This window comes from Gopherus flavomarginatus, chromosome 8 (genome assembly GCF_025201925.1).
Source record: "Gopherus flavomarginatus isolate rGopFla2 chromosome 8, rGopFla2.mat.asm, whole genome shotgun sequence".
In the NCBI taxonomy this organism is placed as follows: domain Eukaryota; kingdom Metazoa; phylum Chordata; order Testudines; family Testudinidae; genus Gopherus; species Gopherus flavomarginatus.
Genome location: NC_066624.1, coordinates 66,323,308 through 66,346,822, shown reverse-complemented (window position 1 = coordinate 66,346,822; position 23,515 = coordinate 66,323,308). Strand labels below are relative to the sequence as shown.

The window sequence follows — 23,515 nt, the reverse complement described above, 5'->3', positions numbered from 1 at the left end:
AGCTGAAACAGTAAGCCAAGTTAACGATGATACAGTTATCTATGATATCGTTTACTGTTTCCCTAGTGAGAAAGTACCTCTTTAAATCTTGCCTTTTAAAACTGAAATAATTTCCCTTTAACCTGGCATATGAAAAAAAACAAACTCCCACTTCAACTTTAATTTTAAGAAAACACTTTAGGAACATAACATTTAGGGATTTTCAAAACTAACCCAAGGGGGTTAGGTGCCCAACCTAATAGGAGTCAGTTCCCCAATTTCCCTATGCTGCTTTCAACACCTTAGTCTTATACTGCTTTAATGTGAACTACTGTTACGTTCATCTGGACTGTTCAACTTGCACTCAGCCCCCAAACAGCTCAGGCGACTAGATAAGTCAATTACAGGTTGGTGCATAACATCATATATTTTGTCTCATACTTGGATTGCAAGTTCTTTGGGTCAGGTCCCATCTTTTTGTCACGTAATTGTATAATATCTAGCACACTGGGGCCCTAAGTCACAACTGGTGCCCCTACAGATGAATAACTACCTAAGAAGGGGGAAATAGCAAGGAAAAGAGTACACACAGTTAACATATTCTTGCTTTATATACTCTAGCTTTAATACCAGAAGACATGACAGCAGATTGTACTGTGTATTGTCACTAGCATATGGCCACAGTGGTCCCAAATCCTCTTAATGAGAATCAGCCCTTAGATGAGACGTCCATTGTTTTAATTTGCTGGTGGATCCACTCCAGGTATTGGCTAACTTTGGTGTAGACTCCAAACTTCTCCAGTTTCCCACAACCTTCTCCCCAGCTCACCAGTCCCACTAGGAACCAAGTATTCTTGAACTTAGTGATCATGGGGCCTCCACTGTCCCCACCACAGGCATCCTGCTTGTCTCCAATAATCCCTGCACACAGCATGTTCTCAGAGATGTCATGCCTCATAGCTTGGGCACAATCATTCTGTGGGACCATGGGAATTTCAATGTAACTCAGAACAGCAGAGTAATTTGAGGAGTCGCCACTTTTGCTCCCCCAGCCAGTCACCACCATCTGCTTCCCATCCGCCATCAGCTCCTGCTCTGCCAGTTGCTTGGTGGGAAGACAAACAGGGAGCACAAATTTGTTGAAAATCATGGGCTGAGCCAGATGCAGCAAGGCTATGTCATTATCGGAGGTCTTCTTGCTGTAGTTTTCATGGCTCACTAGCTTGTCAACCACAATGGTTTGCTCCGTTTCCTCATTCCGCAGACGGTGGTATTCCCCTGAAAGAGCAATGAGGAAGATGAGAGATGTTACTGGGCTCCTGGACCTCCAGCCCCACTCCCGGCATCAAACCACATTAGGACTAAAATACATTGAGTACTCAGATTTGTCCTTGTTTTCTTAAAATGTGAGTTGGCTCAAGTTACCCTGTTCTATCTTAACAGGGTTATACTTAACGGGCCTCCCACTCCTTGCTCCACAGGGCAGGGACATCATCTTTTGATTTCCCTATAATGTATTGTGCACACATCATGCAGAACTGCATAAATATATCAACAGAAGGAAGACACTGAAAACTCTTCAGTGATGCTCGAGAGTGTCCATATTACAATGGGAATTGGACAGCTGGAGAGAATTTCTTGGATGGTCCTTTCGTGGGACCCAGCATAAAAGTTTGGGGGAACATGCCGACAACCCAGCAAAAGCAATATGCTTGTACAAGTTCTTTGACGTGTGTTTAGTGGCTGATTGGTTGAACTCCCTGACGTAAAGGCCATTAGGGACTGACTTCCTGGACTAGTCCATCCTAGAAGCTGGGATCTGTATTGTAAGAAATCCATGACCACCTAAGACTTTACAATTGTCACTGTGCTGCACACCCATTGGTGATGAAACTTCATCATCCCAGGGTAGTGACTTTATGGACAATTCCCAGAAGACAGTTCCATACCTAAAGGGCTACATAGAAGACAGAGTGAAGGGGCTTATGAGACAAGTGTGCAAACTGGGGGGTAGAGGTTTGCACTGCTGGCACGGAGTGGAGGCAGCTAGGGGGAACACCATGAGATACAGCAGCAGATGAACAGGGAGAGCCCAGACTGTGAAGAGCCTTAAAGGAAAGGACAAGAAGATGCATCTGATGCAGTGGAGAAAACAGAGCCAGTGAAGGCGCTCAAAGCCATGATCACAGTGGTGGGTCAGAAAAGATGCTCATAGTGGTATTAATGCCCATGCTGGCATCTCAGATTTCGGGGCAGTGGCACCATTGATTCCCTTAGTGGGATACTTCATACCTGTAGCTTCTGTACCATACTTAACAAAAAGCATTTTCACTGACTAAGCAGCTGAGGCAGAGGCTGTATTATCCCTTTGCTGTCAGATAGATAGGTAGAAAATGCTCCTCCGGAGGGGTTTTATTTGAATGTGAAAGGAACAATGCTTGTGGTGGTTTTCATTTGGTAATTCAGGGGTAAATTTGGTGGACATTTTCCCATGCTTCGTATAATTTGTATATGTGCAGAGATAGCAGCACCGGCTATGGCAATGTATAGGGCCGGATCTAGTTTTTTTGCTGCCCCAAGCAAAACAAATTTTGCCTGCCCTCACCCTAGCCCTGGGCTCCACCCCAGCACCTCCCTGCTGCCCCAGCCCTGGGCTCTCCCCCGCCACCCGCACCCCCTGCCACGGGCTCTCCCCCCCCACACCCCATGCTGTCCCAGCTCTGGGCTCCCCCCCATACTGGTGTGACCTCACCTTGCAGCCCCCAAAGAAGGAATTGGGTGGACCAATTCCCCCCCGACCAGTGCTCCTCCACCCACACACCCCCTGCCACTCCAGCCCTGAGCTCTGCCTCTTCCATCCGCACCCCCTGACGCCCCAGCCCTGGGATCTCTCTCCCCACACCTGCACCCTACTTCCGTCCCAGCCCTGGGTCACTGGTAACCTGCTCCCAAGGCGGGTCATTCAGCAGGAATTTTGGATGTGCCCAGAACACAGACAGGACTGGTTCTCATATGGTTACAGAACTGCAGTAAAGTGGAACAATTTTCAGTTTATCGGATTGGAGGATATCTGGATGCATATTATAAGACTGTCCTCCATAAATGAGGAAAAGTTGAGGTACCTTTATTATTCTTTTGTTCCACTCTTTGTTTCTATGGGGAATTTGCCAATGCAGTATCACTGTCTTCCTTTTAAACAAATAAAAGTAAAGGCAATGGCTGTTGAAAATAGCAATTCCAGTCCTAAAAACACTGGGAAGCATTTCTTGCTCAATTTTATCCTACTTTTTCTACAGCAAATTACAGTGGCTCAGTATATTTGATTTGGGAGAAATGAAGTAGCTGCCCAAATTGAGCTTGAGCACTCCGGAATTTTGAGGTGTTCAAATCTGAAAGGCAGGTGCTAGATTCTCTTTCTGAATATTGGATAAATCTGGAAAGGAAAAATCAATTTCTGCTTTCCTGTCTCAGAAGTGGAAATCCTTCTATGTGCCTGGTACTGTATCTAAGGCTGCCCAAGTCCAGAGCCTTCCCTCCCTTACTTTTCATTTTAAATTCTAGTGCGATCCACATACCTCCCTTGCTAGGCTTCAGATAGAGAGGGGCACTGTCCATTTAGTTCACCCAATTCCTTCTTTGGGGGCTGCAAGGTGAGGTCACACCAGTATCCCTAATCCAGTCTGAGGATGTCTTCTGAAGGGGATATCTGGGCCAAAGCCTTCTACTCCTTGGGCACACTTGTTCCCCATTCACAGTGCCACCCGCTCTAGCAGTGAGCTCTCCATTCCAGCAAGCTGCAGCATGAGGTTTCAGCTACCATACTCCCTCCCCCCATTTCCTGTTGGTAGTGGCCAAGGGAATGCTGGGAAATGTAGTTCTTTCCCTGCTCCAAGGCTGGTTCTATAGGCAGGGAGCTAACCAAGGAACTACAGCTTCCAGGGCCCCCTGTTGATTCTCAGCTCCCAGGCTCTATCCCTGCTAGCTGCCACCCCTGCAAATGGGCTGCCCCAAGCAGCTGCTTGCTTTGCTGGTACCTAGAGCCGCCTCTGCCTGTTGGGTAGTTTTGCAAAGTGGATACATGCCAACTGGGTATAGATTAAGACTCCTCTGCAGGTCTAGTACTCATGGCCTATTCCAGATTTGGGATTAGGAATCTAGAGATGCTTCCTAAGCAGCAACATTCTCATTAGCCCTGGGGCACTGAGTGCAGACCCACTGCCCTGCTGTTGGGGTGCAAGCACACAAGGTTTGGGAGTAGAAACACAATCCAAGCTCCAGAGTGTGGGAACTTTACTTCCCCTTTACTTCACTTCCAAGATACGCAGGAGTGCTCACAATGTATGGGCCCACTTAGTTCATAGTCAGGCTCTTAGCTGCTCAAATGAAATCAGATGAGTTTAACAATGTATTTTTTAAATCTCAGGTAGATCCGACGGGCTTCCTACCCAACCCAGTTCTATATGCAGAATGATATGCTCCCTCTATAATCTGGCATCCGTCTCCCGAAAGGACAAGCCTCGGGATCCTGAATTAGAATGTAATATACTATAAGAGGGTAAACTTCCATACCAAGTTTAACTTTGAACCTCCCTTTCTTCTCAACGCAGTGTGCTGCTGTTAGAACCCAGGAGGGATGGATGAGAACACCTCCGCACATAAACTTTCCCCTGCCATCTAGCAGCATGGTCTGAAACAAAGAAATAGAGAAGAACGGCACCACAAGATCCAGCTCAGACATGTAGGATATGATATATTCCTTCTGCATGCAGCAGTCTACACTGCACCTTCAGGTACCAGAGCACGTGACATTAGCAGAGGTCAAAGCTCCTCGCTTGGTGGACAGAAGCATCCTAACAAGATATTTACAGTCCACATGGAATGAAGGTTTGGGTTTCGAGCGTTCCATCTAAATCAGTTTTCATGTTTCTCGCTGGCTGGGCTCACTGCTCAGGAGATGCTGCAGACCAGCAGTTGGAAGCATTCTGGTCCTTCTGAGTTTTGGAGATTCTTAGCTCAAGCAAGAGATGGTTTCGCCCAACAACCACCATGTGCCTGAAGTGAGTAAAACATCTTGGGCTGATTCTCATTTATGCTAAGAGCTCTTTATGCTGCCACAGTGGTGTAAAGAGATCTTAGTCTACATGAGACTTGGGCTGGCAGAAAAGCACTTTCTCTAATGCCCTGGTAGGGTCCATATGGTGGATCCTTCCTCTGTGAGCCCCCAGCATGCTCTGTAAAGGTCTGGTATGTTCTGTTAGACTAAAGCATGCTCTGTAGCGCTAACCGATGCCTTGCAAGGCTTGTTTTACATTTATAAAAACAAAACTGTCCGAAACCAACAAAGATTTCATTCAGATGCTACCGTGATAGTACTACGATAGCCAGAGTGTGCTGCAGGAGGTATTCAATACTTTCAAGACGTAGCCATCCCCTGCTTGGTGGCACACCACAGGCAGGTACATCATGGTGCTGCTTGCATTGGAATGGTTAGCAAGAACAAATATACCTTGGCAAAGAGTGGTAAGGCTAATAAAATACAACAAAAGTTACATTCGCTTCAGCTCTCCAACTTTTGATTTGGCCTTGGAAAGCCTAAAATAAGGAGAAGCTTAGCTTGCAATAGTGCCATCATTTGTGACCTAAGTGCTTTACTGTGCGTATGAAGCAGTTCTAGGTACAGACTGAAAGCTCCACCACAAAAGATTATTTATTCCTCACCTGCCAGGGACTGTCTCCTTTTCTTCCCATTTTCCCGTCAATGAGTCGAATTTGGATACCTGATTTGAACTCCATGCGATTTGCCTTCACCCTTCCACAGGGGAACTCCACTACAAGAGAGAAATAAAAAAGAGGTTAACCAGCAAAATCCAGACAATTCAACACAATCACTGTCAGCTTATTAAACAAGAAATTCTCCAACTCACTACTGTTCCAAAAACACCTCACCCTGTCTCCTTATTTCTGTGAGATGCTCGCAATGGCTTCTCTGCATTCCCTCATTGTTTCACTGTGGGGGAAATTCCCTGATCCTGTGGAGGAGTTTGACTATGTGAGGAGTTTCTAACACAGAGATACATGATTGATTTCCAATTCCAATAAAAGAAGGTTATTTACCTGTAACTGGAGGTTCTTCAAGATGTGTGGTCCCTATCTGTGTACCACCGAGGGTTATACACATGCGCCATGTGTCTGGAGCCAAAGATTTTGAAAGCTGTAGTATCCATTAGTCCATGCATGTGCCCTTCCTCCACCTTATGTTTTTGTCTGAGGTGATAAAGGGCAAGACGGACTGACCATGCCCTCAGTTCCTTCTCCACCGCAAATTGAACAGATCCGCAGCAGCGGGGAAGGTGGATGGGGTTGTAATACAGATAGGGACCACACATCTCGAAGAACCTCCAGTTACAGGTAAGTAACCTCCTCTTCTTCTTTGAGTGATGGTCTCTATTGTATTCCATTGAGGGTGATTAACAAGCAGTACCTAGTTAGGACAATGGAGGAAGATGATGGAACTGTGGAATGGAGAACAGCCATGCCGAATGAGGCATCCGTCACAGTCTCACACTAAGGCATAATGGGAAGAGAAGATACGTACCAAACTCCACAGGCGCACCCCTCCCCCGCATATATCTGTAAGTGGTACATCATGAAGTGCGGCCGTAGTCGATGTTTGCACTCTCGTGGAATGGGTTCATACCCCAAGGGGTGGAGACAGTCCCAATAACTGATAGCAGAGTGTAATGCACCCTAAAACCCACTTAGAGATCCTCAGAGTGGAGATCGCTTGCCCTTAGTCCCTTCTGTTAGAGCAATACACGGTCATGGGGATGTCCTGAATGATCTTGTCCACTGCAAGTAGGCCAGGGCTCTGCGGCTGTCGAGGGAGCGAAGGTGCCATTCCTCCATTGAGGTGTGAGGCTTTGGGAAGAAAGCAGGTAAGTGTATGGGATGGTTGAGATGAAAACAGGTTACACCCTTTGGCAGAAACTTGGGATGCAACTGCAGGGAAACCTTGTCCTTCTGGAATGTGATACAGGGAGAGTCCATCATGGCCCCCAGTTTGGCTACCCTTCTTGCGGAAGTAATAGCTACCAGAAGGGCAACCTTCATAAAAAGGAGCGACAGGGAGCAGGAAGCCATAGATTCAAAAGGTGATTTCTTCAACACCCAGAGGACAAGGTTGAAGGAGCAATGGGATGAACGGGTGGATAAGTCTGGAGGAGGCCCTTCCAAATCCTGGTAGTCAAGGGGAGACTTGGTTTTGTCTGAGGTGATAAAGACAGGGGGGTGGCGGGCACCGAAAGCAGCTTCATCAGGGGTGGCCAACCTGAGCCTGAGAAGGAGCCAGAATTTACCAATGTACATTGCCAAAGAGCTATGGTAATATGTCAGTAGCCCCCCATGAGCTCCCTCACCCCGTTCCCAGCGCCTCCCACCCACCGGCAGCCTTGACAATCAGCGCTTCCCCCTCCTTCCCCACACTTCCCAATCAGCTGTTCTGTGGCATGCAAGAGACTCAGGGCGGCGGGGGGTGGGGAGAGCAAGGGCACTGCAGGCTCAGGGGAAGGGCCGGGAAGGGGTGAAGTGGGGGCAGAGCCTGTGGCAGAGCCAGGGGTTGAGCAGTGAGCACTCCCCAGCGCATTGGAAAGTTGGTGCCTGTAGCTCCAGCCCCAAAGTCGGTGCCTATACAAGGAGCCGCATATTAACTTCTGAAGAGCCGCATGTGGCTCCATAGCCACAGGTTGGCCACCCCTGGGCTACATGCACCTTGATGGAGTTGAGAGTGAGTCCTGACGCCTTCAGGGACAGGAGGTAGTCCAGAAGAAGAGAGATGCCTACATTCTCAGGGGAAAGACCCCTCTGCTGGGCCCATGGGGTGAAATGCTTCCACTTGGCTCTATAGGACCACCTCATGGACTCTTTTCTGCTACAAGAGAGGATGTCTTGTACTGCAGACAAACATTCTCACTCTAGCGAAAATGCCCATAGAAAAACCAAGCTCATAGGTGAACTGTCTGCAGATTGGGATGACTGATCCTGCTGCCATGTTGTGCAAGGAGTCACAGGAGAGCTGGCAGTGGAAATGGGGGACATGCTGACATGTGGAGAAGGAGGAGAAATCAAAACTGGTGAGGCCAGAATGAGGTGATCAGAATGACCGTTGCTCTCTCCTGTCAGATCTTGTGTAGGACATGCAGCAGGAGCAGTAGGGGAGGAAAGGTATAATTGACCCGGTCCAACCAGTGGATGACTAGGGGATTGCCTTGGTAAAGGGTGCCGAGGCACCCCCTGGCACCCCAGTGCATTTGCTGTTGGTGTGGGAGGTGAAGGGGTCCCTGGTCAGAGTCCCCCAGTAGTTGAAAATGTCTGTGGCCATGGTGTCATGGTGCTCCCATTCGTGGTCAGCCATGAATTTCTTGCTGAGAGAGTCTGCAATTACGTTCTGAGTCCTGGGAAGATATGCTGCCAACAACAGCGTCTTGGGTGTAACACACCAATCCTGAAGATGGACAGCTTCTGCACAGATTGCTGACGACCTCATGCCCTCTTGTTTCTTGATGTAGTACAGGGCAGTGGTGTTGTCTGACATGATGAGAACATGATGGGAGTGAATGGATGGGAGAAATGTGCAACATGCTGTCTGTTTTGCCCAAACTTCCAGGATGTTAATGTGCATCCTGGATTCCCGAGCACTCCAAGTCCCCTGAATCATGTGCTCAACCATGTGGGCACCCCATCCAAGGAGTGAAGCGCCTGGGATGATTGTCATGCTTGGGGAGAACAGGAGGAATGGTATCCCGGTGCAGACCTGACCAGGGTCCTTCCACCATTGGAGGCAGGAAAGAACCTTGTGGAACTGTCAGTAGGAAGTCCATGGTATGGTGCATGGGAATACAGGCCTTCTGGAGCCACAGCTGCAGGCAGTGAAAGCGAAGACGAGCAAAGGCAGTAATGTACATGCAGGCCACCAAGAAGGGAAAGGCAATTCCTGGATGGAACAGAAGGACCAGAGACCACCTTGGTAATCAGTTCTTGTAGGGTCTGGAACCTTTCCTCCAGTAGGTAGGCATGTGTCGAGACTGCATTGATGCAGGCCCCAGTGAATTCTAGAGCCTGTGTAGGATCCAAAATCTATTTTTCTATGTTTACATTCACCCACAGGGAGGAGAGGCGTCTGAGCAATATGGAGGTCAAGGCTCGAGCCCTCCTTTGGATCACACTGCTGTCAGTTAGGTTTTGAGATAAGATAACATAACAACCGCTTGATGCTGATGGTGGGCCACCACCACAGAGAAAACTCAGTGAAAACCTGTGGAGCAGTGATGAGTCTGAATGGTAGAACCCTGTACTGGAAATATTGAGGGCCTGCTGTGAATCTCAAGAAATGTTTGTGGGTAGGGTGGCTATCTACATGAAAGTAAGCATCCTGCATATTGAGAGCCATAAACCACATTTTTTTCTAGCGAAGGTATGATGGCTGCTAGGGTGACCATACAAAACTTTGGCTTGCAATATGAAGTGGTTGAGATGACGGAGATCTAAGATTGGTCTCCACTGATCACCCTTTTTCTTGGGAACTAGAAGGAATAGAACCTTGTGTCCTAATAGGTCACGGGAACAGGTTTTATCACTCCCTTTGGAGTAGGGAGTCCACTTCTAGGGTGAGGATACTGTCATAAGAGTGATCAAAGAGGTGAGGCAGCGTCATGAACTCAGTTGTATAACCATGTTGAATGACATCCAGGACCCACTTGTTATCGAAATCCATGCTGGTGAGAAGAGTGCTAGATGCCCCCCCAATGGGGGTGGGCTGGGCGTAAGGCAAAAGGCAAGGTGGTTGGTGGAACACCAGATGCACTCAGAAATATCCGTTCTGCAAAGACTGAGAATGAGATGCTGAAGGCTATGACGATGAACTGAGAGGATGGGGCTGTTGGATCTTCTGTCATTTGTGAGGAGGCTCACTAGGCCACTGATGGAAGGACTGAGAAGCTCTGAATCGTTGTGTCGGTGGTAAGAGGTAGAACTTGCGCTTGGGTGCTGGTATGTAGATACCCAGCAATTGTAGAGTGACTCTGGAATCCTTTAGGGAGTAAAGGGGAATCGTCAATCTTCTCACTGAAGAGATGAGACTCATCGAAAGGGAGGTCCTCCATGGTGTGCTGGACTTCCCTTGGGAAATCTGATGAAGTAGCCACCATGCCCTTCATATGACAATCCCCATAGCCATCGTGTGTGAAGAAGTGTTTGCTGCATCCACTGCAGCCTGAATGTTGTCCTCATGACCAGTTTTCCCTCCTGTAAGATAGCCTGGAGGAAGCTTGTCTGCAAAATCCACCAACTTGCCACAGTAAGGAAATAATATTTAGCGAATAGATCCAAGTAATTTGAGATTCCAAACTGAAGGCTGGCAGAGGAGAAGACATTGTGATCCAGAAGATCCAGTCACTTGCCCTCTTTGTCTGCCAGGGTAGAGTGTGAGTGTTGTTGCCACCTGTATGATGAGAGAATTGGGTGGGAGGTGAGAGAACTCGACCTCTTTGTGGGTACATAGTACCTCTTCTTTGCCCCCTGGGGGGTGGGTGTGCAAGTGGTTGGAGTGTGCCAGACAGTCTGGGATGGTGGCAGAATGGCCAGTTACTCTGGTTAGTACCGAGGCATGCAAGATGTCAAGCAGCTGGTGGTCTTTGTCCTGTACTGCCTCCATTGGGATGTAGAGGTGTTCAGCCATCTTATGTAACAGGTCCTGGAACTGGTGATAGTCTGGGGACAAGGAGGGAGCTGAAGATACTGTGGCATCCAGGGACGAGGAAGGGAACTGCTCCGGTTCTGGTGGTACTGTTGGAGTTGGACTAAGCGGCTCTTCCTCCAGTATTGGAGTTCTGAGCACCTGCTCAACGATGGTTGAAGAGGTGAGATGGGGGACTCCTTTCAAGCTGAGTGGGAAGGTTCCGAAGGTAGGTACTGGGGCTGGGACCCCCAGCATGGCCAACAAGGCAGATTTGATGGTTGCTGTGGAAGGCCCCAAGGAATAGTGTACCAATGACTTCTTTGATGGGGATAGGAAGGAAACTGCCACTGAGTTGTCAGAAACATTGGTATGGGAGGGGTGGACTATGCGCTTTCTCCGATGCCGAGTCCTCCGATGCCGAAAAGTCAGAGCCTGGTTCAAATCATGGAACTCTAGGGAAGTGGGCGGGAACACAGCCTGAAGGACATAAGTCCAAGGTAGGACAGCCCACTCCCTTAGGTGGCGACTGAACCTGAAGATGTGGAGATGTCACCTCCTCCAAAGCCAAGAGTTCATGAGGCTCAGGGGCCAACTCAAGCTTCCCGGGCATCAACAGTATGTGCTCCGCAGTCAGAACTGGAACCAGAACAGAACTGCCTTTGAACTGAAGGTCCCTTTGACTTTGGCGGTGCCGATCTGGAAGGGGTACATGGCTCAGTGACAGGGCCGGCTCTGGCTTTTTTGCCACCCCAAGCAGAATAAAAAAAAAAAAAAACCACCTGAGGGGCGGCCGGAGTGGCGAAGCAGAAAAACCCGTGCAGGGTGTCTGGAGCACGGGTGCAGGGGGACTCCCAGCGCTGCAGACGTGCCCCGGGCAGTGAGGGGAAGGGGGAGTGGGGAGGAGAGAGAAGGGGATGGCCAGGGCTTCCGCCGCGCCACCTGCTGGGAGGGCTCTTGCTACAGACCTGGCACCAGTTGGGGCAGACGGAGGGTGCAGCCCGCTCTCAGCAGGACGCTCCCCTCCTCCATGCTGCCGCCCCCTACAGGGCAGCCGGAGCAGCGAACCAAAAAGAAAAAAGAACAAAACTTGCGGGGCGGCCGAAGAGGCAAAAAAAAAAAAAAGGATTCGAGGGAATCTGCTGCCCCAAGCATGAGCTTGCTCAGCTGGTGCCTGGAGCCGGCCCTGCTCAGTGGACAGGACTAGCTTTCTGTGCAACTTCTTGTCATTCTTGTGAGATCTGGAACATGCCGTTTTCTGTGGCTGGAGCTTGTGGATGGGGCAGTGTCCTTCCTGGGCCCGGAGGAAGATTACTGCAGTATTATGCACATACTTCATTGCCTCATGATTAGGTCCCGGCATGGGGTCATAACACTGGTACCAACAGAACCAGACTGGATCTCTGCTGTAGGAGGTGTGCTACTCGACTGCTCAGGCTGATGTACAGGGGGAGTTCCCCAGTCTGGATCTGACTGTGGCCTCATGGTACTTCCACAAAGTGCTTCTTGAGGTGAAGAGCCCGGCCTTCCCGGATACGGTTTGGGAAGGAGAGGCAGACACTGCATCTGGATGCAATGGGGGCTTCTCTCAAGCAGTAAAGGCAGCATTGGTGCTCGTCACTGACTGAGAATGACCGAGGGCAGGAGGCGCAGATCTTGAACCCTGTTATCTTTGGCATAATCAGGTCTGGGTGCTGGGGAGGGTGAGGGGGAAGTGGGAGACCTTTAAAACGGCATCCCAAAATCCTGAAAACTATCACTAATCTACTGCAAAACAACAAGAATACTAAGCATATAGAAGTATAAAACAGTCTTTTCTCTGTGTTTTTGAAAGTGCATCACAAGAGATGAGAGAACAGGAGAGGCTCTGACTCGGACCATGTAGCGGTGAGAAGGAACTGAGAGCATGGACGGTACATCCCGCCCTTTATTGCCTCTGAAGAAACCACGAGGCAGAGCAAGGGTACATGCGTGGCCCAACAGACACTACTACTTTCCAACTCTCTGGCTCTGGACACATAGTGCATGTGTATAACCCTTGGTGGAATACAATAGGGACCATCACTCAAAGAAGTGGAAAAATCCCAAGCAGAAAATCACTCTGCATGGAATAGATGCATTGGAACTATTAGAAACTGTTGCATATGGTTCTCACATTTCAGAAAAGAAGTGCGTCCCCCATTCTCTTGTTTGAAGAACACAGTATAAAATTGGAATTTTGGGTGTCCTCCCACTCCACCCTTCCTTCTTACCAACGGGCTCGCACTTGGAATGGTCATCCATCAGCTGATAGCCTGAGGCACAGCTGCAATAGCGGTGCTGGCTCTGCTTCGGATCCTCATGGCAGAAATGTTCACATCCCCCATTGTAAGTGGAGCAGTCGGTGTAGTTAGCCTCTGGGAAACAGAGGAGGGGAAAAGAGATGCAAGGTTAGAAGGCCTAGGAATCACCTGATGGTAAGGTCTGAGCTGGACTTGATGTTCCCCTTTGAAACTGGAATAGGTGCACTGTGAGAGGGAATTGTCCAATGCCTTGATTTGAAGGAACAGCAGTTGATGGATTTGGGATTCCAGCTTCTGTTTCTGACTTTGTGGCGTTTGAGTGGCAGATTGAAAATGGGGCTGGCCACTGGGAGTGCTGAGGGAGAGGCCAAGGGCATGATACCAAGGAGTGTGCCAGGAGGTAGTAGACTGAAGGTCTGATAATTCTGCTCCTTGCCATTGAGCATGTGTCTACTGCACACACTGGTCAGCAGTTCACCGGGAAAGAAAAACTGCTCTTTTAAAAGAGGTCAGCCCAGAATTCGCTCATCTCTGCATTGGATTGTGATGGGTTTTTTTCCCACTATCTTGCAAACAAAATCCATCCTTTCTTGTTTTGCTGACAGCTTTAGCAGTTGTGGCAGACCCTGTTTTACAGGAATATTTTCATTGGCAAGAGACTTAGACCTCTCCCATGATTACAGATCAGCTTTATGTTATTTTAGAAAACAACAAACAATCCATTGGCAGGCCATGAAATAGAGAAAAACATCATCAGAAGCAGACAAGTTCTGCAATGACATAAGTGTTGGTTTTTCTATACAGGCAGAGGTACTTCCACCCCTTCCCCCCAGTTTTATTTCTAATATTAAAATGGTGGATTGAAGCCAGCGTTACCATGTTGGCACAGGCGTCCCTCCCAGCCTTGGTTGCAAATGCAGTTAAATCGTCCAATATTGTCCAGACAGGTCCCATTGAAACAAGGATTGGATAAACACTGATCTCCATCTGAAATACACATGCAGGGAAACCCAGATCATGAACCCTACATCTGACCTCTTCAGTCCCAACCACCCCACATCAGCTCAGCAACTGGGCGTTGCAAGCTCGATATCTTTATGGTGCTTTTTTTTTTTTTGCCTGTTGTATATGTCGCTCTAGAGATTCTCCAAGGCACAAGGACAATGTGATGGATTCTGAGCTACAGCTGTAGGGCGTGTGTGCTGGGGGCAGGAAAGAGGGCAGGCAGGCACTGAATGCAGTGGGGCATGGCTTGGTTTTCTTAGAACTAGAGAGCAATGGTGAAGTTCATCCTTTGTGTGCACTAGGGAGGTTTACAGTAATCACTGGGATTAGGAATGGTCCCCCATCAACTTTGACCAGTGACTTGGCTCTAGGAGAGGATATGGAAACAGGTATAGAGGTGTTTGGAATCTGCCCCTACAGTCCATGTAGTAGCCGAGGAAACACACTGTGACATGAGAACACAGACTTTGATGCGTAAAAGCTGGAACGAATGACGTAGAGAGTATTAATATATAGTACATCGCAGAAAGGATGCAGAGGTACCCACTGTGGAAGAGAGGGGGCGTGGAATCAGAAACTTTTCCTTACTTACCAACATACTTAGTCCAAAAGTTTAGCTGTGGAAAAATAAAAACAGGATTAGGGCTGAAGCAGACTGTTCAAATGAATGAACTTAAACTGTCTCTTTGCCTTGGGGCAGCGGAGTTCAGGTCTCCAGTTAATAGCTGTAGTATCCTCCCCTTTGACACAGCAGTAATAAGACTCAATTACCTGGCTGGGTGGAGGCTAGGATGTGATGCTGCAAACACAGGTCATACCACCTTCCTTGTGCAGGTCCCGCTCCTCCATTCATCACACCTCTCCACCTGCCCCCAACCACTCGCCAGCCCAGTAAACTGTACCACACCAATCCCAACCAGCCTTTTCCCCAGACTCCCTCCCTGCACCTCCCCTGCAGCTGCCTGCAGCCAACCCCCCATCACAGCACACACATCTTACATACTGCTGAGAGCTCAGGGACATTGGTACTGGCTGGTCCTGAATGTATGTTTGATTCTGCTGATCCAGAGAGGTTGATCCTGGTGGGTCTGGGAGGACCCAGCTGCCACAGAGATGGGCCCAGCTGTGCCCCTTACCTCCCATCAATCTGCATCAGCTGCTTTCTGTCAGACGGCAACTGCTGACTGGGTAAGTCCCCTGTATTTCTGGTGTACAACTACAAGCAGTGCCCAGCCAGGCAAAAAGACAGAGGACAGCGAAGCCTTTTCTTCTAGGTGATTGGCTTGAATCCCACCCACTTTGGTAATGGCCACATGTTGTTACCATACAGTCTCCCTTGTGTTATTGCCAATAAAGCTCACCAGGACACTGAGATGTGGGCCTCACTGTGCTCACTGCCAGGCATGCACATGGCCAGAGGCAGTCTCTGCCCCAGAGAGCTTGCCATAGTAGAAAGACAATACGCTGAACCCTGGATGAGGTGAATAGTGCAGGAAGGAGGAGCACACGGAAGGAGAAAGTGATTTAAATAAAAGGGGGCTGTCAGGAGGGATTTGAAAGAGGAGAGATGGGATGGCGCTGGCAGAGGCTGCCAGATGACTGTAGAATCTGGGAATGGGCAAAGAGGAAAAGTTCAGAGGGAAGTGACAGTGAGATGTCAGTGAGGCAAGCTTCCAAAGGCCTCCTAGGGGAGGAGGATGACCCTGAATGTGCTGTGGTGATAGACAAGAAGCCAATGGAGGGAGTCAAGAAGGGGCAAAGTGGCTCCGAGACTCGGGCTGGCAGGGGAGAGGAAGATGGTTTTAGGACAGGCTGGCTGTGGGAGAGCTGGGGCAGGAGGCAGACAGGAAAAGGCTACAGTGGCCGGGGAGACCCACCAGCACACACAGGAGAGACAGGGCTAGCTTTGGTTCTGACAACCAGAACTGCGAGGAATAGAGACTAAGGGCCAGATCATCCGCTGGTGTAAATCTACACAGCTCCATTGACATCAGCAGAGTGCTGCACATTCACACAAGCAGGGGCTCTGGCCCTAAGAGAGAGGAGGGATATTTAAGGGAAGCTCTCATTATGCTCCTGACGTGAATACATTCCCAAAATCAACATTTCACTGGTTAATTCATTCTCATGTCCAGCTTTAGGGGAACGACTTACAGTTGCTTCCCTGGTTTCAAATATCTCATGGGCCTCCTCCAAGTCACACTGTTCCTCATTACATTCTCGCTCCACAGAGCCTGGCTTGAGCTCCTCCAGAAAAGAGTTTGCCCGCTTCTGGATTTTCAGGATTTGGTTTGCATCTTTGCTGCTGTAAAATACTTGAAGCCGAGAGAGGAGAACCAACATGGGGCTCATGCATGGCACCGAATCTTGGTTTGCAGCCCCTTTCAGAGATATTCACTTATTTATTATCTCCAGCTTAAGGTACCTTCTGCCTGATTTTTAGAGGTGCCCAAGACCACAGTCAGGCACAGAAGGTCTGAAGCTGGACCTTCTGCCTGATTTTTAGAGGTGCCCAAGACCACAGTCAGGCACAGAAGGTCTGAAGCTGGACACCCAAAAAAACAGAGAGACATAGAATCCGTGACTTTCCTGAGAACCTTGGCCATGGTTTGGTACTTCTCAGAGAACATGTTCAGATGGGCAGTGGGAAGATGGCTGGGCTAGAAATATTCAAGAACAGACTGAAGGACAGGCCCATGGTGTGTTTGGGTTTGAGACAGAGGCTGCATTTCCATTAGAGAACTGAATAATTGGTAATGGAACCGCTGGGATTGCATGGTGAAATTAGCAATTGCTGTGCAGTCACGCTAATTAGTCTGTTTTGGGTATAATTCTCATAGACTCATAGACTTTAAAGTCAGTATGATCTTCTAGTCTGACCTCCTGCACAACACAGGCCACAGAATCTCACCCACCCACTCCTGTAACAAATCCCTGACCTGACCTATGTCTGAGCTATTAAAGTCCTCAACTTGTGGTTTAAAGACTTCAAGTTCTGCCCCATGTCAATGCACAGTACTGCCTTACAAGCATTGCAGGGCCTTCAGCCTCTTGCACCTTTCCCATAATGCCTGGCACAGCTCCTTGGGGCTGGTACCCCTCCATTTTCACCAGTTCACAGGTTTAGCTTGTTCCAGTGGATGTTTCAAGAGAGTTCACTCCTGCACAAATTGCTGCGAATGTGCCATGAGGTGCAGGGCTGCACCCACCCATTGCAGACGCCATGCCGAAGCACTGTCCAACTGACTCTGGTGGCCTGGAGCATATTGAAAGAAGTGCAGCTTCCTTTGGCTGGAGGGTCTCCAGGAGGCAAGAGGCCTGGGGACTATTCCTATTTGATGTTGTGTTGCAGTCTGTTTGCTTGCTTGTTTGAACTAAACAATTCTTTTTTGTATTTGCCTCACAGTAAGAAGCTGACTGAATGTTGTGGTCACTGTGCTAGTCTCAGGATATTAGAAAGACAAGGCAGGTGAGTTAATGTCTTTTATTGGACCAACTTCTGATGGTGAAAGAGACACACTTTCGAGCTACACAGAGCTCTTCTTCGGGTCCTGAAGACAAAAGCATGAAGAAGAGCTCTGTGTAGCTTGAAAGCTTCTCTCCCTCACCAACCAAAGGTCCAATAACAGATATTACCTCCCCCAGCCTTGTTTCTCTAGTAAGAAGCTGAGATAGGAGTGATTTAAGCCTGGCTTCAGAGACAGGAAATACTACCGGACCATGAGGCCAAGCCATCCCTCCCACCTCCTCTCAGACAGTCAGGGTCACAAGGCATGTGGGGGACATGGGCAGAAAGCTGGGTAAGAGAGAGGCCTGGGAAGTTAAGCAGGCAGATGGGTGGTAGGCTTGTACATCTGTGTGATAGAACAGAAAAGGGACCTTAGCACTTTCTTTTGCAGGAGTCTGAGAGATGCAGTGGAGGTAGTGGTTTGATTGCTATGGGGCTTCCCAGTAGGGTCTGAGCAGCCATGTATTGCTGGGTGGGTGCGTCTTGCATAGTGCATGGGGAAGGAGTGGGGCTGTGCTTACTAACCTGCTAGGAGGTGAAGACACACTGGTCAACATGGGTATGTCTACAAAGCAGAGAAAAACCAGCAACTGGGTCAGCTGATTCAGACTCGTTGGGGTTGGGCTGCAGGGCTGTTTCATTGGTGTCTAGACTTCCAGGCTTGGGCTGGAGCCCCCTCCCACCTCACAGAGTCCTGGAGCAATGAAACAGCCCTGCAGCCCAAGCCCATGAACCCCAATCAGTTGGCCTGGGCCCGTCATGCATATTTAGTTGCTGTGTAGACATACCCTATACCTGTATTACAGAGGCAGCAGGCATGACTCCTCCATGTTCTCACATGGCTTTCTGTGGGCCATACACTGGTTTCTCCACATGGGGTGTCCTCTCTGTGTGAAGTGTTAGGTTTCTGGTTGGGTAGAGTCTGAAGTAGGGCTCTGGCTGAAATCCGACAGGGTTCCCTCACAGAAGGACATTACCTTTATCATCAGGATGAGCCTTATCTGACAGTGTGAGGGCTCCTTGCACTAGGATAGCTGTTCTGTCAGCATTACCAATCACTGGGCTGCTGCACTGTCCCTGGGGTACCTCCACCACAGCCAGTGGTGGGGAGAGCAGCATATGCCAGACTCGGGGTTTTAACTGCCACGTCATCTCAGCCCGCTCTGGGCAGGATTAGACATGATGGCAGCAATGCAGTGGCCTGTCTGCAACAGTGCTCTCCCCATGGATACCACAGTGGTAGCTGCACCAGGATAGCACCAAAGGAGACTAGCACAGGGAGAAACTCAGAGTGGAACTTACCTGAAGCCCCATGTCCACGGTGCACAGAGCAGGCAGCCACCAACACCCAAAGCGTACAGAGCCTCCACATAGAGCAGAACGGCATACCTAGGGGATTAAAAGGGAGGAATGAAAGCGCATATCCTGGCGGGGCCCAATGCACTCCCCGAGATGGAGGAATTTCTAGCTAGGCAGCAGGTCAGACTGTTCCCTCCTTTGGTTTCCAGGCTGCCGGAGCCCATCTGAAAGGCTGACTTGCTCCTCAGCTGGAGTGCAAACCAAAAGCAGTGGATCGTTAAAGTCCATCCTAACGGTTCCGCTAGTTCCCTTTGTTCCATCGTCGGCCTCCCCACATAAGTGCTCTCTCTCCTCTTCCCTCCCCAGATTCAGGATTTGCCAAACAAGCCTCCCTTCTAAATCGAACAGGGTATAATACTTTGGAAGCACTTACTGACCGACAAGTTTGAATCACAGCTCTCTACTCTTCTGCCATGAGCACTGGTGGAGGCTAGTTAATCCCTAACTTCAAATATTTACTCATCCCACACGGGCCTTACTTTCAGTCAGTCAACAAACAGGGACAGCTCCTGGGACAATTCCCTGCTCCAAGGAGCACGAGTAAAATGGCCCCTCTGGGGCTCTGAGCTGTTCGTGCCCGGGCTTCCTGTTGCTTTATTTTTTGCCACTGACAGGTAAGATCCACTTGAAGTTGATGGTGGTAAATGCAACTATGGCAGAACTGAGAAACCTTCTTGGTGAATGCTAAAACCTGCAGATAAGGATCCACTGCCTTCTCCACACTGGGTGGGTCCCATTCCCAGTATTATTCTACATGGAGGCAAGTGCGTTAGTATTCTCCCACTTTCTTCTCACCTGGACAGTCCCTACCCTGCAATGGGACCACCTTTTGAGCTGAGGAGGCTAGCGCCGACTCTTTACAGCCACATGGGGTCACTAGAGTGCCATAACATGCGCTTTTGCCATCCTGGGAGGAAGGGCTCTGAACGCATAGATTCCCATGCCAGCACCCCCCGCTAGGAACTCCCATTCTGTGATTAAATAACACATCATTCTCCCCACTTCACCCTCACTGATGTGATCAGGAGGAAGATCTTTGCTATAATTCCATAATAAATATGTTACAAAATACACACACAAAATCAGAACCACAATAATACACCCTTCACCCCCGTTTTTTTTTAAATGTCCTCCTTTCAGGAGGACCAAAAATGTTAATTTTTATTCTGATTTAGGTTGGGTAATTTGAGAGATTGTTCTTCTCTCTGGAACCCCGAAAACTGCATGTAACTCTACATGTTTGTCCCACTGTCCTATTTTATCATTTCAATAAAATCTGTATTATAAAACAGTGGAGAGATCCTAAGAATGAAAAAAGGAAAGCGAAACTATTTCAAATGTGGTCGCACCAGTAGCCGTAATAATACAACCCTCTGAAAATGGTCCGTGTTCAGCTGTGGTTCAAAAGTTGGGAGAAAGGGGCTGATGGCTACAGTGGGGGAGGAGCTTCCAGTCCCCTGGATCACCAAAGGGAAAGCATACTCTGCTGACTTAAGAAGGGATGGAGGAATTCCTAAGATCAGAGTGGGTGGGTCTGACCCCAAATCCCAACTCCAAACATCCTCCTGGCATTTGGGGTGATTCAGATCAGGATTCAAAGGCCCTGGCCCTGCAATTGGATCCATGCAGAAGGCTCTTGCACCTGGGAAGAGCTACCCTGACTTCACTGGGATTCCAGGCAGGTTTAAGTGTCCATTTGTGTAGATCTGACTGCAGAATAGGGGGCCAAAGTTTTCAGCTGAGCCCTTCTCTACCTAAAACCAGGGTGCGACCTCTGAGATACAGAAACCTGGGACATTTGGGATAACCTGAGCCGATAACACTGGAGAGGTGGCAGTGTGTACTGACCACCCTTACAAATTGCCTGGGACAGCTACCTCCAAAAAGGGACAACCCTGGGAAAACCTGGTTAGGTGGCAAGTCTAGTCAGCATAGGACTCAAGAAAGAAGGTGCTAAGTTAGCCAGGATGGTTAGTACCATTAGAGGCAGTAAAGGAAGCCTACACTGTTTGGTAGTATTTTCCATTTTATGGGATACATTTAACAGCAACAATAGCTGCCCAAAACCAACAGGGGCAACACATACCCAGCAAGGGGCTGAGTTAAGCCTGCGGGGCTGGAACTGTAACCTTTGCATTCCCTGATTTTTCAAAATTTCTGCTGTCCCTAATGGGACACAGTAACACATGCAATTGCCTGATCTGACTCCCCTGAAGTCAGTGGAAATACTGATTAATTCAATGGGTGCTGGATCAGCATTGAAAACATTTTGGGCCCTCCTTGTAGTGACAGTTCTAATACTTGACTGTCTTTTTGTTCATTTGTGCAGCATCTGGCACAATGGGTTCTGATCCATGACTGGTGCTTCTAAGTGTTACAATAATATAAACAAAAAATAACAGTATATCAAGTACCTGTTGGACTACATTATCCAGAGGTTAGGTGCGTCTCTGTTGGAAGAGAGAAGCATGGTAAGATCAAGGTAGCTGTACTATCTTACAAAAATACATGCCAGCTGCATAAACTACATGTATTATTGCATGACTGATGGGCTTTTTGGTTTTGCATTTAATTAATCTGATAGTTGGAAAATAGCCCTTTTTTATTTTAACACAACTTATTTAGTGTGGACACCTCTCCAACTGACCATCTTTTTGGTATCTGGGTTTATGATGTTAAAGTCAGTATTTCTGCTGTTTGAATTTTGACTGTATCCTGTCCATTGATAGCCAAAGCCAGAAGACAGCCTGCTTAAAAGCCATGTAAAGCATGACCTGGGAAGTGGGGGGAACACTTCGGGTGGGATTTTTCAAAGAAGGTTAGAGGCCCAAATCTCACTTAACTTCAGTGGGAGCTGGGTGCACAACCACCATAGTCTCCTTTGAAAGTGCGGGAATGATGCAAAGTAACTGAGTTTTAATCACATGGTGCAGCTGGAAGCCAATTTTAGTGGCGACTGGTGGATTAATAAGTAGGAGTTGCTTGCACTTTTTTCTTCTTTCTAATACATAAAGGTGACCTGAAAGGGTTTGTTTTTTGGAGACCTGGAGGGTTTTGGTTGGTTGGTTTTATTTTGGGGGGAAGGGAGGGGAAAGGAGGGATAGTAAGAGTTTTTTTCTGCTTTACGTTAGAAAGTCAGGTGCAGTTTGGATTGCAGGAGCCCATTACAGCTGCAGACCTTGTGAAACAGTAACACCAGCCAAACCAGGAGTACGGTGAATCCCATCAACCCAAAGGAGGACACAAATCAATTCCCCCATCCCCACCCTTTGCAGGTCACCTTAAGGCAGCTTTTCTAGGGGTCTGCAGTGTACTGAGTGGGACTGTCCATGCTAATTGTCCGCACAGCAGCCCATCCTACTGGCTCTGTGATCAGAGACCATGTCATTGCCATGCCGGAAAGAGGTGGGGCTCCATTGGGTCCCACCAAAATAAATTCATTTGATGGTCACTGAATATGCTCAGAAGTGATTTTTCAATGGTTTATAACTCTTATTCACCCACTTTTTCTGAACCTGGTCATGTGCAGTCTCCAGAACAAACACTCTTTGCATGCCAAGGTTCACGGTTCAAGGGTCAGCCATTTTTGGAGTTGTGTGAAAAACATTGTGGCAGTTAAAAGTTGAAAAAGTTATTTTTTTCAACTGTTCCAGCAAAGTTTTTCTTCAAAGCTTCCATTTAAAAAACAAAAGCTTTCAGCTGACACTAAACATGGAGGATTTGGGGTGGTGGAATGTCCAGAAAGTTAAGAGCAAATGAAAACGGGCTTATAAATGATACTATTGTATTACTTTAACTACTGTATCAGGTTTGTCCACTCAGCAAACAGTAATATATTATAGGGGGCTGGACTAATTGCCTATAGACAGTGCTCTGTGTTACTCTGTAGGAAACCTGCATTTGACTGGTAATCACATGACCCCAGGAGCTGGAGATTTAAGAAAAAACACCAAATATTTCACGATTCGCGATAAAATCCTGATGCGTTGGCAACACTGCTCAAACCCAAGGGCCAGACAGAGAATGGCTTGAGCAGGGCCGTCCTTAGGCATCCGCAGCTGTGTAGGGCACCATGAAATTTGGGGCACCAAATTGCCCCAAATTTCATGGTGCCCTAGGCAGCTGCGTGTGCTGCATACACGGCAGCACCAGCCCCGTCAACCAGCCCTAGCCCTCGACCGCTCCCCCCCCGCCCCACGCCCGCAGGCTGCGCCCACTGCAAGGGGCAGGGACGTCCCTACGAAGTGTGGGGCCCAGGACAGCTCCCTCCACCCTGCCTCTTACCCTTCCCCCCTGCTCTGACCCCGGCCGGCCCGCCCTCATTCCACCTCTTCCCCCAGCGACCCCACACTCACTGGCAGCGGCAGGAAGCGCAGCAACCTGGCCCCAGCCCGCTCCACTCCGCCAGTTCCCAGCTGCGGCGCTCCGCTTCCCGCCGCTGGTGAGTGCGGGGAAAGGCTCGGCCCCAGCACTCACCGGTGGGGGGAGGTGGAGCAACGCGGCCCCACCAGTTCCGCTTCCCTTGCCCCAGCCATGTCGCTCGGGTTGGGGACAGGACTACCCCCGGGGGTCACTGGCAGCAGGAAGCGGAGTGCCGCGGCTGGGAGCTGGCGGAGTAGAGCGGACTGGGGCCGGGCTGCTCCGCTTCCCACC

At 48.9% G+C, this 23,515-nt stretch overlaps 1 protein-coding gene across 1 annotated transcript; it reads right to left on the bottom strand.

The window, feature by feature from the left end:
- Positions 1 to 688: 688 nt before the first annotated feature.
- On the bottom strand, positions 689 to 23,244 carry LOC127056923 (vitamin K-dependent protein C-like). Its single transcript, XM_050965268.1, has 9 exons — positions 23,218 to 23,244; positions 18,806 to 18,892; positions 16,150 to 16,310; positions 14,588 to 14,612; positions 13,867 to 13,977; positions 12,961 to 13,104; positions 5,698 to 5,807; positions 4,549 to 4,666; positions 689 to 1,257 (listed from the first exon to the last, which is right to left on the bottom strand). The coding sequence occupies exons 2-9, from the start codon at positions 18,888 to 18,890 to the stop codon at positions 689 to 691; spliced, it is 1,323 nt and encodes a 440-aa protein (XP_050821225.1). The 5' UTR covers positions 18,891 to 18,892; positions 23,218 to 23,244.
- Between the last annotated feature and the right edge of the window lie 271 nt (positions 23,245 to 23,515).

Bases quoted from the DNA above. Each gene is read 5' to 3' on its own strand.
- LOC127056923 (XM_050965268.1), bottom strand. From the start codon at position 18,890: ATGCCGTTCTGCTCTATGTGGAGGCTCTGTACGCTTTGGGTGTTGGTG. The intron at 13,978-14,587 runs GTAAGTAAGGAA...TGTGTATTTCAG, and splicing joins CTTTTGGACTAAGTATGTTG to ATGGAGATCAGTGTTTATCC. The intron at 5,808-12,960 runs GTAAGAAGGAAG...TCTCTCTTGTAG, and splicing joins TTCCAAGTGCGAGCCCGTTG to TGGAGTTCCCCTGTGGAAGG.